Source organism: Mustela nivalis, assembly GCF_964662115.1.
Source record: "Mustela nivalis genome assembly, chromosome: 4".
NCBI lineage: Eukaryota > Metazoa > Chordata > Mammalia > Carnivora > Mustelidae > Mustela > Mustela nivalis.
Genome location: NC_139023.1, coordinates 81,595,251 through 81,610,976, shown reverse-complemented (window position 1 = coordinate 81,610,976; position 15,726 = coordinate 81,595,251). Strand labels below are relative to the sequence as shown.

The 15,726-nt window shown below is 35.1% G+C and overlaps 1 protein-coding gene across 10 annotated transcripts in view; it reads left to right on the top strand.

The window, feature by feature from the left end:
- The window catches only part of LARP1B (La ribonucleoprotein 1B), a 133,110-nt gene that overhangs the window by 32,067 nt on the left and 85,317 nt on the right, over positions 1-15,726 (top strand). For all 10 annotated transcript variants that reach the window (XR_014310879.1, XM_082727557.1, XM_082727556.1 and 7 more), the window contains exons 10-11: positions 1,179-1,351; positions 7,255-7,620. Coding sequence is in view for 9 of the 10 variants with exons in the window: in XM_082727557.1 (XP_082583683.1) it covers positions 1,179-1,351; positions 7,255-7,620 (539 nt within the window). In the remaining variant the exon portion in view is untranslated. The remainder of the gene's footprint in view (positions 1-1,178; positions 1,352-7,254; positions 7,621-15,726) is intronic.

Here is a 15,726-nt window from a genome sequence, read left to right as displayed (position 1 = left end):
ACATTCTAGGACTACCCATATTTTAAGTGCTCAGTAGCTCCATATGACTAGTGGCTATATACTCAACAATGCAGTTTTAGAGCCTTTTCCATTATGAAGGAATGTACTTCTAAAAAAAAGTAATGTAATTTGATATTTGAATCCTGGATCTAATAAGTGTTCATGGAGAGGATAATAACTCTTATTTGAGTCTAGCATGTAGTAGATGAAAGTAAAATCTTGGAATATTCTTCTCAAACCCAAAGTCCTGGAATGTGCCTTTGCATTTTCATTAGTAAATAAAAGAATTGTTGCTGTTCACTTATTTCAGCTTTCTCCATGTAATATTCAGCTTTGCAATATTTTCAAGTAATTGGCTTTTGGGGACTAAATTAAATGATATTTAGAATTTTAGAGTATAAATTTATATGTAAAACTCTTTGTCCAAAGGAAATACATACTGCGTTATAATTTAAAATAAGCATTCTTTTGAATTTTTAGAAAAATATTTGTAAAGGTATTGATTAGGATTTTATTTATAAAGCACGTGATTATTTTGATTAAGGGGATAGTGTGGAAGCATGCATTTTTAATTACAACAGAGTTTTAAAATGTTTTAAATTTTATCACCAGTTTTAAAATGTTTTAAATTTGCACTTTAATGATGTAACATTCTACTCCTTACAGTATCATATATGAGCTAAATGCACACTGCATTTAGGTAAAATTTATTAAGCAAAGGAAATGTGAAGTGTGAATAATGACTCCCTTGCTATAGATTATAGCAGAATAGTGAAGGACTGATACTGCCTTGAATAAAATATGCATTTACTCCAGATTAATAGCATTTGAGATTCCATAATTTCATTTCATAATTGATAGATTTTAAGATTGCACTGGGAATTGATCCCTAAATTAAATGAATTATCACAATTAGTAACTCAACTGATAAGCTTGAGATGTTTGAATGAATGTGATTTGTGTAAGGGTTGGTGACATTTCTTTTATCTATTCATTGGCTTCACTCAAATACATTTTACATCTTTTCAGGTTTGAAAATCAGTCATTGGAAAAATTGTAATTGAGATTTGATTTACCATGTTTTTGTGGAAAAAAAAATCCAGCCCAAGTAAAGAAAAAGAAGTGTTTTATAATTAAGAAAACCATTATTTTAATTAAGTACCAACTTAAAATTTTAGAGTCTGCCCCAAATTCTCCAAGAATTGGAAATCCACTGAACCCAAAGAAAAATACTGAAACAAGTAATCTTCAAGCAATGTCTAGAGGTTTGTCTACCAGTTTGCCTGACTTGGACTCAGAACCTTGGATAGAAGTTAAAAAGAGACATCGTCCATCTCCAGTGAAATTGAAGGTAAATTTTTATAAACCCAAGTGAAGTGTAGTACATCCCTGGGTTGATTGTAAGGCCAGTATATTTTGTATGTCAAGTAAATATGTAAAATTGGGAAAAGTTTAAAAAATTATAAAATTTGGCTATAAGTAAAAACTTAAGGCTTACTCAGTAGTTGAAAATAAGTTATATTGTGTCAATTTTAAAAACTTGGCTTCTCTTTCTAAATATCATTAGGAATATTTTGATGTGGTCTTTTTACTTGTGACTGAATTTGAATAATTTTTTTAAAAGCTGACAGAATTTTTCTAAACTGTGAATTTATATTTTAACCTTACTAGATTATTTATGACCTGTAATTATTTATAAAGGGTACAGATTAGGTATATATGTGTTTTTGGTGATTTTGTGTACAGTAAAAAAGGAAAAGAGAATTGATTTCTTTGGGCACATGAGGGAGTGGGATGTGTGATTATGAAATAGCAGAAGAGATCCTTTATGTTAGAAATGCTACTATAGTTTTGACTCATGGTTGGATACAAAAAATTTCAACAGTGATAAAAATTGTTCTAATCTAAGCCATAAATAAAATGAGTACAAATAAAGCTGGGGAAATCTGAGTAAGATTAATAGGTTATTTCAGTGTATATCTTGTTTGTGATATTTTGCTATACTTTTCACAAGATGTTACTATTGGGAGAAAAAGTAAAAAGTAAAAAAAAAAATACATAAGATTTATTTTTCTTGTAACCGTATGTGAATGTATGTAATTATCTCAAATGTTACTTAAATGATTCAAATATTGAAGGTAAGTTCTGTAAGGAGAAGGTCATTAAAAATAATAGGACCTAGAATGGGGAAGGATAAAAAAGGCTATCATATTGAAGATTATTATGAAGAAGGCTCTTTATCCTTACCATCAAGGTATGAAGAAGCATGAAGGGATTTAAGAGTAGTTCTCCATTGGGGGAATGAGGGAGTGATGAAATTTTGTTTCATTGGGATATTTGGCAATGTCTGGAGACATTTTTGGTTAAAATTGGGAGACTGCTATTACACTATTACATCTTGTGAGTGGAGGCTAAAGATGCTGCTAAACATCCCAGTGCAACCCCCCCCCCCCAAAAAAAAACCCAAAGAATTATCGAGCCTACATGTCAATAGTGTTGAGTTTGAAAAAACCCTCATCAAGAGTAACTTTTAATTAGCCGTGAGGGTTAAACATAGCATATTTAAATGTTGAAAGAGGTGGTTCTGCCCCCACCCGCCTCAGGGGACATCTTAAAAACCCAAAGCAGTGCTCACTTCAGTAGCACATATATTAAAAACCTAAAGTTGGGGCACCTGGGTGGCTCAGTGGGTTGAGCCTCTGCCTTCGGTTTGGGTCGTGATCTCGGGATCTTGGGATCTAGCCCCGCCTCAGGCTCTCTGCTCAGCGGGGAGCCTGCTTCCTCCTCTCTGTCTCTACTTGCTTCTCTGCATACTTGTGGTCTCTGTCTATCAAATAAATAAATAAAATCTTTGGGAAAAAACCCCCCAAACCTAAAGTGGCTTTCTAGGCGTGCCTGGGTGGTTCAGTTGGTTTAGCATCCAACCCTTGGTTTTTACTCAGGGTGGCAGACCCAGCCCCATATGGGGCTCTGTGTTCAGCACAGAGTCTGTTTGAGATTATCTCTGCTTCCCTCTCACTCCCTCTCTGCTTCTCCCCCAGATTGTGTGCTTGCACATGCTTGCTCACTCTCTAAAAAATAAATAAATAAACAAACAAATAAATAAATATCTTAAAAAAATTTCTAAACTTGCCTTCTCAAGATAAGATTTTCTAAACTTGCTGATTAATTTCTATATTTATCATGGTAAATAACATCCCTGTACAGGTAGGGTGGATAAGGATAGTCTCTTGAAAACACACAGACACACACACAAAACAAAACCACATAAAAGGATAGTACCCTAGATCATTGACAAAGATTTGTGTAGTATTTTATTTATTCTAAGATCTAAATTTTTTCCTGCACTTTAAAATATCTCCACATTTCAATATTCTTTAAAAATAATGGTTCTTTCCTTGTATGCTGTTGGTGGGGAAGTAAACTGATAACAGCCACTGTGGGAGATACAGAGTTTCCTTGAAAATTTAAAAATAGAAATGATGATATGATCCAGTAATTCCACTAGTGAATATTTATCCAAAGAAAATGAAAATACTAATTCAAAAAGATACCCACTTCTATGTCTGTTGAAGTATTATTTACAATAGCCAAGATGTGGGAGCAACCACGATGTTGTGTACATATACAGTGGAATATTGCCCATAAAATAGGATGAGATTGTACCATTTGTGACAACATGGGTCGGACTAGAGGTTATTATGCTAAGTGAAATAAGTCAGAATTAAAAAGGCAAGTACTATAGGATTTCACTGATGGGGAATCTAAAAAAGAAAATGAGCAAACAAAAAAAAAAGACCTGTAAATACAGAGAAAAAAACTAGTGGTTGCCACAGGGAAGGCGGGGCGGGAGTAAGACACAAGTGGGTGAAGGGGGAAGGAGATACAGGCTTCCAGTTATGCAACTAATAAATCACAGTAATAAAAAGCACAGCATGGAGAATATAGCTAGCGATATTGTAATAGCATTGTATGGTGACACATGGTTGCTACACTTGGGAGCATAGCATAACATAAAACTTGAATGGATATGCTGTACACTTGAAACTAATGCAACGTTGTGTGTCAACTTTACCCAAATTAAAAAAAAAAAGAAAAATTTTGCCTTATAGGAACTGGCACATTTCCTATATGTGCCAGAAACTACCGCCAAGACTAGTTAGGGAGGTGCCAAGCAACTTAAAACTCTCTAAAATGGATTTATTTTTCTTAAAGGGGCTTAAATTCAGAAAATATGCTAATTTTAAAAAATAAAATAAAAATAATGGTTCCTGTTAAAATTGATGGCATCTTTATGCGTTGGTTTAAAAAAAGAAATTTTTGGAAGGGTAAGTACTAGGTTCTGATGTATAGGGCCAGCAAGTTGGTAATGGAATCTGGTTTTAATAGTGGAAAAGGAATGGTGTAAAATCTAGGGCCTTCAGTTTTATGGCCAAAGAACCTTGGTGCCATTAGTAAGATCTGAAATGTATTCTGATATTACAGAGTGAGGATCTGGCTTGGAGGAAAGCTGACTGTAGGTTCTGGGGGCCTAGATATTTCATTGATACCTCCTGCAGTAGGTTATTTAATGACAGCATTACCAACATACTTTTAAAAATATACATTTTAGAGTGGGTCTGGCTTGTTCAGAGATAAATTTCTTTAGAAATCTAAAAGCATTTTTTCCACTGTCATTTTGGTGAGTTTATTTCCTTATGAAATTTAGTCCCTTTAGATTTTTTGTATCAAGTGATTTTGTTTTTGTTGAGATTTTAAGATTATTTCTTAATCCCCACCATTGAAATTTCAGATGATATACCCTGGCATTGGTCTGCTTTTATTTACTGTGCTGTGTATTCATGTCTATTATTTTGGGAAAATTCATGTTTCTCTTTTTTTTTCAACTTCTGGTATTCCTTTTTATCAAATGTTGGGCCCTCTGGGGCCCTCTGAATTGATCATCTGGCTACTGTTTTTCTGGAATTGGGGATTTAAAAAAGAGTCTGTTTCTGTTATTTCTACCAGTTTTTTTTTTTTTTTTAAGTCCTTCTCTTTTAGGGTGATGATTATTTCTTTTTTTTTTTTTTTTTTTTTTTTTTTTAAGATTTTATTTATTTATTTGACAGGGAGAAATCACAAGTAGTTGGAGAGACAGGCAGAGAGAGAGAGAGGGAAGCAGGCTCCCTGCTGAGCAGAGAGCCCGATGCGGGACTCGATCCCAGGACCCTGAGATCATGACCTGAGCCGAAGGCAGCGGCTCAACCCACTGAGCCATCCAGGTGCCCCGGGTGATGATTATTTCTTAAATGTGATCTTTAGTTGATGGTTTATATTAGTTATTGATAAGTTGGTATGGACTTCTTTTGTGGCCTTGTATATCTGCTCATCCAGAAAGACTTTCTCCTGAACGTGAGGTATGATTGTGCACACTCTTGGTTAAGTGTAAGGGTCCTACTAGATTTTTAGACCTTGACAGAGGATAGTCATGCTAGTTCTGGGTCTTCAGAGTTGATAAAATCAGTACTTTTATCTGGGAAGTAGAGTTTCTTAATATACTTTATTCTTTGGCAAAATTACCTTCTCTTTCTTCCCCAGCTTTTTTTTTTTTTTTTTTTTTTTTTGTTAGATGTTTAGAATAATAATAATACTGGGATATGTTCATCCTCTGTCCAGCTCCATGGGCATGGGCCCTCTCTTGGCAATACTTTCATTTTGTTTAGAAAGCAATTCTTGGGCTTTAAGTTGGGAACAGATTTTATAGCTTCATATTTTCAGGTAGAGTGTGGGACTGACTGTTCTATCTGTATCCGGTAGTTTGTTTCCAAATACCCCTTTTGATGGCTGTCACATAGTCCATTCCTGCTCATCATGCTTACCATCTCAAAACTTTTTAGGATGCCAGTGGAATCAGTGGATAGTCTTTATATAGGTTCTAGGTTGCTGTTTCCTCTAGTCTTGTTTATTATCAGTGCAATCCCATTTGCTTTCTGCTTTCCAGCAAGTCAGAACAATTTCTGGTAGTATAATACTTTTATATTGGCATGAATTAATTTTTTTGTTACTGCAAATCATTACTACAAGTAAGTATGCTCAGTCAAGTCCTCTTCAACCCCAAATCACTTCTCTCTTCCTTACAAATTAAAAAATTTTATGTTTAAAACAAATTTAAATATAACTGACATAAAGTAAAAAGTAAGAGACTCTCTCTGGTTTTACCATTATTAACAGTTTGGTGTTTATTCTCAGACTTTTTTCATGTACTTGCAGATGTGAATAATAAGGTATATAGTTTTCATTTTTAAATATATTCACAGTGTGTTAAAACTTATTTTTATTTACTTTTTTTAGTAAAAACATCATGGAATGCCTTCTATTTAGTAGAATTTTAGCTGTGTCCAGACAGAGTGATTATTATTGTATATCCTTTCCTTGAACAGTGCCTGGCTCTCAGTGAGGACCCAGATTAATTATTGATTGAGTAAATATATACTACATTAATAGGAATTCTGAGAGAGAGGGATTTTTTTATTCTAGGCAGAGGAGAGTTAGCATTTGCTGAATGATAAGGATTGGTCAAAGGTTGACATTGGAAAATGACATTGACACAGTCATTGTGTTGAGAGTTTTGGAAATCTAGACTAAGTTAGATTTTAGAAGATCTAGGATCTAAAGTTTTGTTCTTGTTATGTCACCCAATAGGAAGCACTCTTAATTTTTTTTCAGGGAGGGCAAAGTTCAATAGTTTAGTGCATGTTAGCGTAAATTTAATAAGAAAACTTGGCCATAGTGAGGGTGAAGAATGAACAGAGGGATTAGCTACAAAACCTAGCTAATGGCATTAATATTGCAAGGATATAGGCTAGGAAGATCACTGATTTTGGAAGTCAGAAAATCCTTGATTGTTCTAGTCTTGATGAATTCTGAAATTCTGGACAAATTAACTTCATATCTCTAAGCCTTTTTTTCCCCTCATCTGTAAAATGAGTTGGTATTCTATAATGGATGAGCTGGGCACCATTCTTACTCTAAAGGAGTGTTTAACCCTCCTTTTACTCAATTTTGTGTTTTTGTTTAGCATTAAACTTAGTGTTTAGCAAATTCATCTATTTATTGGGCCAGAATAATACTAGCTTGATTTTCTTTTATAATTTGCTTGCTAACTAGTTGCTGAGCATACAGGCTTCATATTACTAACTTGTAACATTATTATGTGATTTTTATTTTTTAAATGATACAAAAGTTTGTATACGAAATACCATTTTCTTCCTTCAGGAATCATCATCTCTACCTGGAGAGGCATCAAATCAGCTGTATCCTTCAGATGAACAAGAGCAAGAAGAACTTGATTTTTTATTTGATGAAGAGATAGAACAAATGGAAGGGCGAAAAAACACATTTACTGATTGGTCTGATAATGATTCAGATTATGAAATTGATGACCAGGATTTAAACAAGATTTTGATTGTAACCCAGACACCACCTTACATGAGAAAACATCCCGGAGGAGATCGAACAGGCAACCACATGTCGCGGGCAAAAATTACATCTGAACTTGCTAAAGTAATTAATGATGGCTTATATTACTATGAACAGGATCTATGGATGGAGGAAGATGAAAGCAAACACACAGCCATAAAGGTAATATTTTCTGGCTAACATTTCTGCTGATACTTTTTTAGTATATGTTGCTCCTCATATTTTCTTAAATTTGAGGCTTTATTTTTATTAAATTTTGATATAAATTTAATTTTGAAAAATTCCCAGAAAATGTCTGATATTAACAACCTAAGAAATAATTTTATTAAAATGACAATGCAATGAATAATTACAAAATATTAGCACTCATTTACTAAAACCCTTTTTTTCGGTGAAAATAAGGAGGCTCTTTCTAAGAAGAAGAAAAAAACCTGATGTGATGGATAAGCTTAGTTTGTATGCTCATACCTTACCCTGGCCTATAATCACCCCAGCTAAATGAGTAGGGCTTTAGAGAAGGGTGGCTTTTGTTGCTCCATTCCATTGTTCTCTCATTCTGTGGTGCATGCTTTATGGTAGTAGAACTGGTTGTGGATAAGGATAGAAGATTAAAATGGCTGATTGTCTTTCCTTACCTAATCATTGTTGTGGTACTAGGGGTGCTCTTTGAAACCTTGTTCCAATTTTTTATCTTTTTGAATTTCACCCCACATCCTGATACCTATCCTAGTTATTAAGGTAAAATATGAGAGAACCAGAGTGATCTACTGGCTATCTGCATTCCTTTGATAGGAATTTTAATGATAAAGATAGGGATTAAAGGGATCTTTTTCTGCCATAAAAAAGTTACATGTTGTTTTTGAATAGAATAATGAGGGAAAAGTTGCATAACTATACTATGCCAAATAGGAGAATGATCTTGGTCAGAAATATTTATAGTTGTAGGAAGAAAAGTCTGCCAGCTAGTGACTGAATAGAAGGGACTAGCTGTTCATGGAGGTTCATATCATTAACAAGAAGTGTACTTTCCTTCTTGGCTCTTCATTTCTTTTTCTTTCTGGTATTTCCATCAGGGTATTCAACCCCTTACCTTCTCTAGCCATTGCCATTTTGGAGATCATGCATCAGGTTATTGTAGCTTATCTGTGACTTAAGAGCCTAAATAGTTCTCTTTGTCCTACTGTGAAAAGGAAGTGTGTTTTTATAGTTTCTAGGTTTAAAAGCTTTCCTTGTCTAAGCTTTGTTACTTTGTTTGTGATTCTTAGGTTCTATAAGTAATCTCTACCTTAAATTCTTTTGAAACAGAAAGAGCTACAAATAAATTTAATTAATAATAGGTTAAAATTACACTCCTTCCATTTCCTGTCTCTCTACCCTCCTTTGTTCTTCACCATCTACCATTCTGTATATTGTACTTCTTTTCTGTTTTGATCACATGGATATAATATCTATGAAGATAGTAATTTTTGCCCAATTTTGTACACTACTGTATCTCCACTGCTATAACAGTTCCTGGCACATAGTAGTGTTCAATTCATATTTGTTAAATGGATAAATGATTCTGGATTAAACATTATGAACTAACCAAAGAAAAGTTAACCACTTTATATAATATTGCTTCTATGGGGAAATTTTTTGAGTTCCAAATAATGAACTTTCAGGTCATCTTGAGAAACGTATTTGTAGGTGATTATTTGCTTTAATTAAAATGTAGACAAGAATAAGGAAAGCCATGTATTGAGTTAATTAAAACCAGCATCTGGGGGCACCTGGGTGGCTCAGTGGGTTAAAACCTCTGCCTTCAGCTCAGGGCATGATCCCAGGGTCCTAGGGTGGAGACCTCTGTTGGGCTCTCTTGCTCAGTAGGGAGCCTGCTTCCTCCTCTCTCTCTGCCTGCCTTTCTGCCTACTTGTGATCTCTGTCTGTCAAATAAATAAATAAAATCTTAAAACAAAACAAAACAAAAAAACCGGAGCTGCCCACTTAACCATGAAGTATTAGGGTAAAGTAATCTTTGCTATATGACTCTTAAGCATATGGTCTGTTCATAAGTTATTGTATTTTAACCTGATCCATATGTACATTCTTTTTTTTTTTTTTAAAGATTTTATTTATTTGACAGACAGAGATCACAAGTGGGCAGAGAGGCAGGCAGACTCCCTTCTGAGCAGAGAGCCCAATGCGGGGCTCTATCCCAGGACCCTAGGATCATGACCTGAGCCGAAGGCAGAGGCTTTAACCCACTGAGCCACCCAGGTGCCCCTGATCCATATGTACATTCTTATCACCTGACTTATTTCCCTTGTTTCTAATTCTGTGCTCAACATTTAATTTCTGATTAGAATTGTACTTTTCCTGTGGGTCTGCTTAAAGGGAAAGGAAACAATGATTTAATGTATATTTGTTAAAACTCCTACTGTGAGCCAGATACTGTGCTAGGTCCTGGGCATGGAATGGGAAGATAACAATAGGGTCTTTGCCTGCCTGGTTCTTACAAATAATTGGGAGGACAGACATTAAAATAAACCCACAATAAATAATCACAAATCACAAATTATAATAAATGTGCTAAAGGAAAGGAACAGGACACTACTGGGTTGGGTTGTCAGGGAATGAATGCTTGTGAGGAAAGTCACAGTTATAGTGTGATCTGAAATATGAGGAAAATTAAACCCTGCAAAGACCAGGTAAACCATATTCCAGGAATAAGAAACAATGAGTGGCAAGGATCTGAGGAAGAAAGAATTTGGTGTATTTTAAGAACTGAAAAACAAGTCCATTTGTTTATAGTATTATATAAGAGGACGGTTATGGCAGTATATAGGCAGAAGTCTAATCATACATTGTTTTCTGGGCAATGTTAAATAGTCTGGAATTTATCTAAAATTCAAATAAAGTACCTTGGAGGTTTTACATAAGCAAAAGGGCTAAATCTAATTTTTATTTTTATTTATTTATTTTTTAAGATGTTATTTTGAAGAGTAAGCAGGGTAAGGAGCAGAGGGAGGGAGGGAAAGAGAATCTCCAGCAGACTCAGTACTGAGTGTGGAGCCCGACATGGGGCTCGATCTCATGACGCTGAAATCATGATTTGAGCCAAAACCAAGAGTCAGATGCTTAACCAACTGAGCCACCCTAATTTTTACTTTTAAAATATAACTCTGGTTATAATGGTGGAGAATGGATTAGATAGGTACAAGAGTGGCAGAAGAAATCCACTTGGAAAGCTATTAAAATAGTCTAAGAGATGGGTATTGATGGGTAACTTGGTAGCAGAGGAATTCTTGAAATAAGAAAACCCAGATCTGAGCCCTGAGGAATCATCATTTAGGAGTTGTAATAAGAAGTGGTGCTGTAGAAGCCCCAAACCAACTTCAAGAGGAACTGGACAGATTGAGTTAGGTGTAAATGAAAAGAATGCCAAATTGATAGGGTAGTTTAATGATCTTTTGTGACTTTGCAAAAAAGGATTTTTTGCTGGATCCAGAAGTTATATTGAACTGCACTAGACTTAGTACATAGGCTTTCTGTTTCTCCCATGTTCTTACTGTTGAAAACAACACAAATGGCCTTTTAGTAGATGAGAAAACATCTTAAAATCCTGAAGATTGGCAACGTAAATTATCAGAATAGAATCAAAAGAAGTGTGGAGTATTGAACCCAATGTTGCCCTGGAGACCATTGGAATTTGAGGAATTCAGTGTTCCAAAAGCCCCCTAAAATAAAGGGGAAGAAGATAAAACTAGAGCTCAGCAAAGTTGGGGATTCTAGGAAGTTTATTAAATTGGCGCCTAAAAGAAATACAGTGAAAGAGAACTTAACTTGCTTTCTTACCTACTGCTCTAGAGGACAAAGAAATTTCCCTAGTTGTGCTGAATAGAGTAAGAAGAAAAAAAAATGGCTTGGAATTTATAATCATGCAACTTAAATTGCTAGCATCTAGATATGTAAGCACTGGTCATGAATTTAAAGTGGTCATGACCTGTTAACTTCTCAGAAACCTAGCAGAAGCCAACATAGCTCCTTTTTGAGGACATTCACTTTTAATCTACACCTTGAATAATTTACTCAAATTTTCTTAAAAGAAGTGTGAGTAACTCATAGAATTAATAATCAAACAAGGAAATGTGCTACCACATGTGAGAATGAGCAAGACCATACCCTAAAATAGTTTAGATAATGGAATTACTAAACAGAATGTGGAGTAACTGTTAACTGTGTTTAAAGAAATAATTTGTGCAGGGAAGAAGACTAAACAGCAACAGTCCTCTAATTTTTGCAAGTAAAAATAGTTAAGGTTAAAATTAACAATCAATTAAGGGGATTAATAGCAGATACAATTAGACAATCAGTAAATTGGAAGAGTTTACAAGAAATTACTCAGAAATCAGCACAGAGAGGCAAAGAGAATATTTTATGAAAGTATATGTAATGATGTTCTGGAGAGTCTTTGCTATTATTTATTACATTTCAAATCAAGTTGTAGAATTAACATCTGGATTTTATTGATAAGCTTTTCATTTCTGAAAAGTTTAAAAAAGCAGGAAATGTGGAATACTGAGTGATAAAAATGGCCTAAAATAGACATTTAATAAGAATTTCAGAAGGAAAGGTTGGGAAAAATGGGGCAAATCATTATTTTAAGAGATAAAAGCTGGGACTTTTTCTGAATTGAGGAGAGAGATAAGAGTAGAGCAGCCAAGGGAAAAAAGGCAGATTACATTTAAAGGTAGGTGAGAGAACAGCTGACTTTCCAACAGTAAACAGTTGACTGCAACAGACACTGGAATGGAACTATTACTATAAAAAGGGAAAATAACTGTCAACCTATAATTGTATGCCTTGCAAAAGTGTAAAAGGATGAAATATAATGAGAGATTGTAACTTAGGAAAGCCTCATTAAAGGAAATTGCAAAGGTGAAATAAATGATTTCTGATGCCAAGTATATAGAAAGAACTGCAGAGCAAAGTGAGAGAGGTGTGAATAAATCTAAATATTAAGTGTATAAAATAGTGTCTTATGGATTAAACATAACAACACAAACTTGGTGAGAGCAATTAAATTAATATTCAAGGGTACTTTTGTATCTAGGTAAAAGATACTGATTAGTTTTTAAAGTTTTCATGTTGCAGTGTGAAGGATACCTATTCAGAAATAAAATTAGAGTAAATAACTGTGAAACTGGAAGAAAGGAAAATGTAGAATAAGAAAGGGGCTCCCAGCACAAAGATAAAGTGGTGGGTTTGTTTGTTTGTTTATTTATTTATTTATCCATCTATCTATCTACCTATCTGAGAGAGAATGTGGGAGCAGCAAGCTGGGGGAAGGGCCAGAAAGAAGGCAAAGGGAGAGAATCTCAAGCAGACTCCACGCTGAGTATGAAGCCTGATGTGGGGCCTGATCTCATGACTCTGAGATCATGACCTGAGCTAAAACCGAGTCGGACGCTTAACTGACTGTCACCCAGGCACCCCTAAAGTGGTAGATTTCAACCTAAATGTTTAGATAGCAAAAATAATAAATATCATCAGACTTTGTGTAAATAAAATCAGTTATGTTATTTACATGGGATGTCAAAAAGATAAGGGAGCATACACCATAAAGTAGTAAGCAACCAAAATCAATTTGTAGATTCAACATAATCCTTATCAATATCCTAACTGGCTTCTTTGCAGAAATTGATGAGATGATATAAAATTCATGTTGAAATTCAAGGGACCTAGGATAGCCAAAACAATCTTGAAAAAGAACAAAGTTGAAGAATTCATGTACAGTCCTTATGTTAAAACAGTGTTGCTACAGGAAAAGCATAGACAAACAGGTCAGTGGAAGAGATTTGAAAGTCAAGAAATAAACACATCTGTCTTTGTTCAATTGACTTCTGGCAAAAGTGCCTAAAGCAGTCATTCAATAGGGAAAGAATAGTCTTCTTAAGAAGTTGTCTTGGGACAAGACTAGTGGATATCCATATGCAAAAGAATATATTAAATGCCACCTAACTCACAGTGTACAAAAAAATTAACTCATTTGAATTAAACATTAAATATAAGAACAAAAACTATGCAGGGATTGCAAGGAAACATAAAATCTTCATGACTTTGTATTTGACAGTGGTTTCTTATATGACACCAATAGCACAAGGAACAACAACAAAAACATTGGATATCATAAAAAATTTTTGAATCTTGTCCTTTAGAGGGCACCATGAAGAAAATGATAGGGAAATTTAAAAAACAAAAAGTAATGCATTTACATTAGCACACTGCTTCCCCAAAGTGAAATAATGAGGTGTATAGCTAATTAAGTATGTAGGAAATCTATATGAGTAATATGACAACTCTTATGAAAGAAATTAAAGAATTACTAAATGAAATAGGAAGACACAGTATTATTAGTTTTCCCCAAGTTGATCTGTAGATTGAATGAACTCCTATTCAAGATTCCAGGAATTTATTTTGTGGTTATTAACCAACTGGTTGTAAAATTTATACAGAGAGTCAGAACACCAGGGTTGCCAGCATAATATTGAAGGGGAATAATCAGAGAACTGAGGTTTCTTGACTTCAAGAGTACTATAAAACTACAGTGATCAAGACAATGTGTTAGTGGTAAAAGAATAGACAAATAGATCAATTGAATACAATAGAGAGCCCAGAAAAAGACTTTCAGTAATTCAGTAAACTGACAAAGGAGTAAAGGCAATACAAGGGAGAAAATATAGTCTTTTTAACAAATGGTGATGGAACAACTTGACACCCACAGGCAAAAAAATGATTCTAGGCACAGCTCCTATATGTTTTCACAAAAAGTACGTCCAAGTGGATCAGACCTGAAACTTCTAGAAAATAGAGAAAAATGTATTTGATCTTGGGTTGGTTGATGACTTTTTAAAAAAATTTTATTTAATGTTGGGGCATTTGAGTGGCTCAATTGGTTAAGTATCTTCCTTTGGCTCAGGTCCTGTGGGATCGAGCTCCACAGTGGGCTCCATGTTCAGTGGGGAGCCTGCTTCTCCCTCTCCTCTGCCCCTGCCCCGTGCTTGTACTCTTTCTCTCTCTCCCTTTTTCTCAATAAATAAAATAGAGGCACCTGGGTGGCTCATCAGTTAAGTGGCTGCCTTTGGCTCGCGTCATGATTCCGGAGACAGGGATCTAGCCCCACATTGGGCTTCCTGCTCAGCCTGGAGTCTGCTTCTCCCTCTCCTTCTGTTTCTCCTCCCACTCATGTTATCTCTCTCACTCACTCTTTGTCTCATAAATAAAATCTTAAAAAAAAAATTGTTTTAAAAAAATAAAATCTTTAAAATAAATAAAATTTTATTTTTGAGTGAGAGAGAGTGCATGCACGTGTGAGCTGGGAAAGGAACAGAAGTAGAGGGAGAGAGAAAAATCCCAAGCCGACCCTGTGCTGAGCCTGAGGTGGAGCTCAATCCCACTACTCTGAGATCACAGGCTGAGCTGAAATCAAGAGTCATACCCTCAACCAGTGGAGCCACCCAGATGCCCCTCGTTGATAACTTTTTAGATACAACTCCAAAAGCATGATCCATGGAGGAAGAAACTAAGTTAGACTTCCTTAAAATGAAAAACTTCTGTTCTGGAAACATTGCCCGCAATGAGAAGACATACCACACGCTGGAAGAAAATACCTGCAAAAGACACAAAATGGACTGGGGTGCCTGGGTGGCTCAGTCATTAGGCATTTGTCTTTGGCTCGAGTTGTGATCCTGGGGTCCTGGGATTAAGCGTTGGGGTCCTGGGATTAAGCGTTGGGGTCCCTGCTCAGTGGGAAACCTGCTTTTCCCTCTCCTGTTCCCCCTGCTTGTATTCCCTTCTCACTGTATGTCAAATTATTAAAATCTTAAAAAGAAGACACATAATGGACTGTTGTCTAAAATATTAAAAGAAATCTTAAAACTTAATGTGAAAAGAACCTGATTAAAAAATGGGCCAAAGATCGAACAGGCACCTTAGCAAAGAAAGTTAGACAGTTGGTGAATAAACATATACTCAGAAATGCAAATTAAACAATGATGTACTACAGCACACACGTTATAATGTTCAAAATCCACAACCCTGGAAATATCAAATGCTGATGAGGATGTGGAACAATAGGCACTCTCATTCTTGTCGGGAATGCAAAATTGTATAGCCACTTTGGGAGACAGTTTGTTTCTTAAAAAACTAAACATACTCTTATCATTCTATCTAGTAATCACCAACAAACAATTGGTGCAGAATGTTGATGGGGGGAGTCTTTACTTTTCA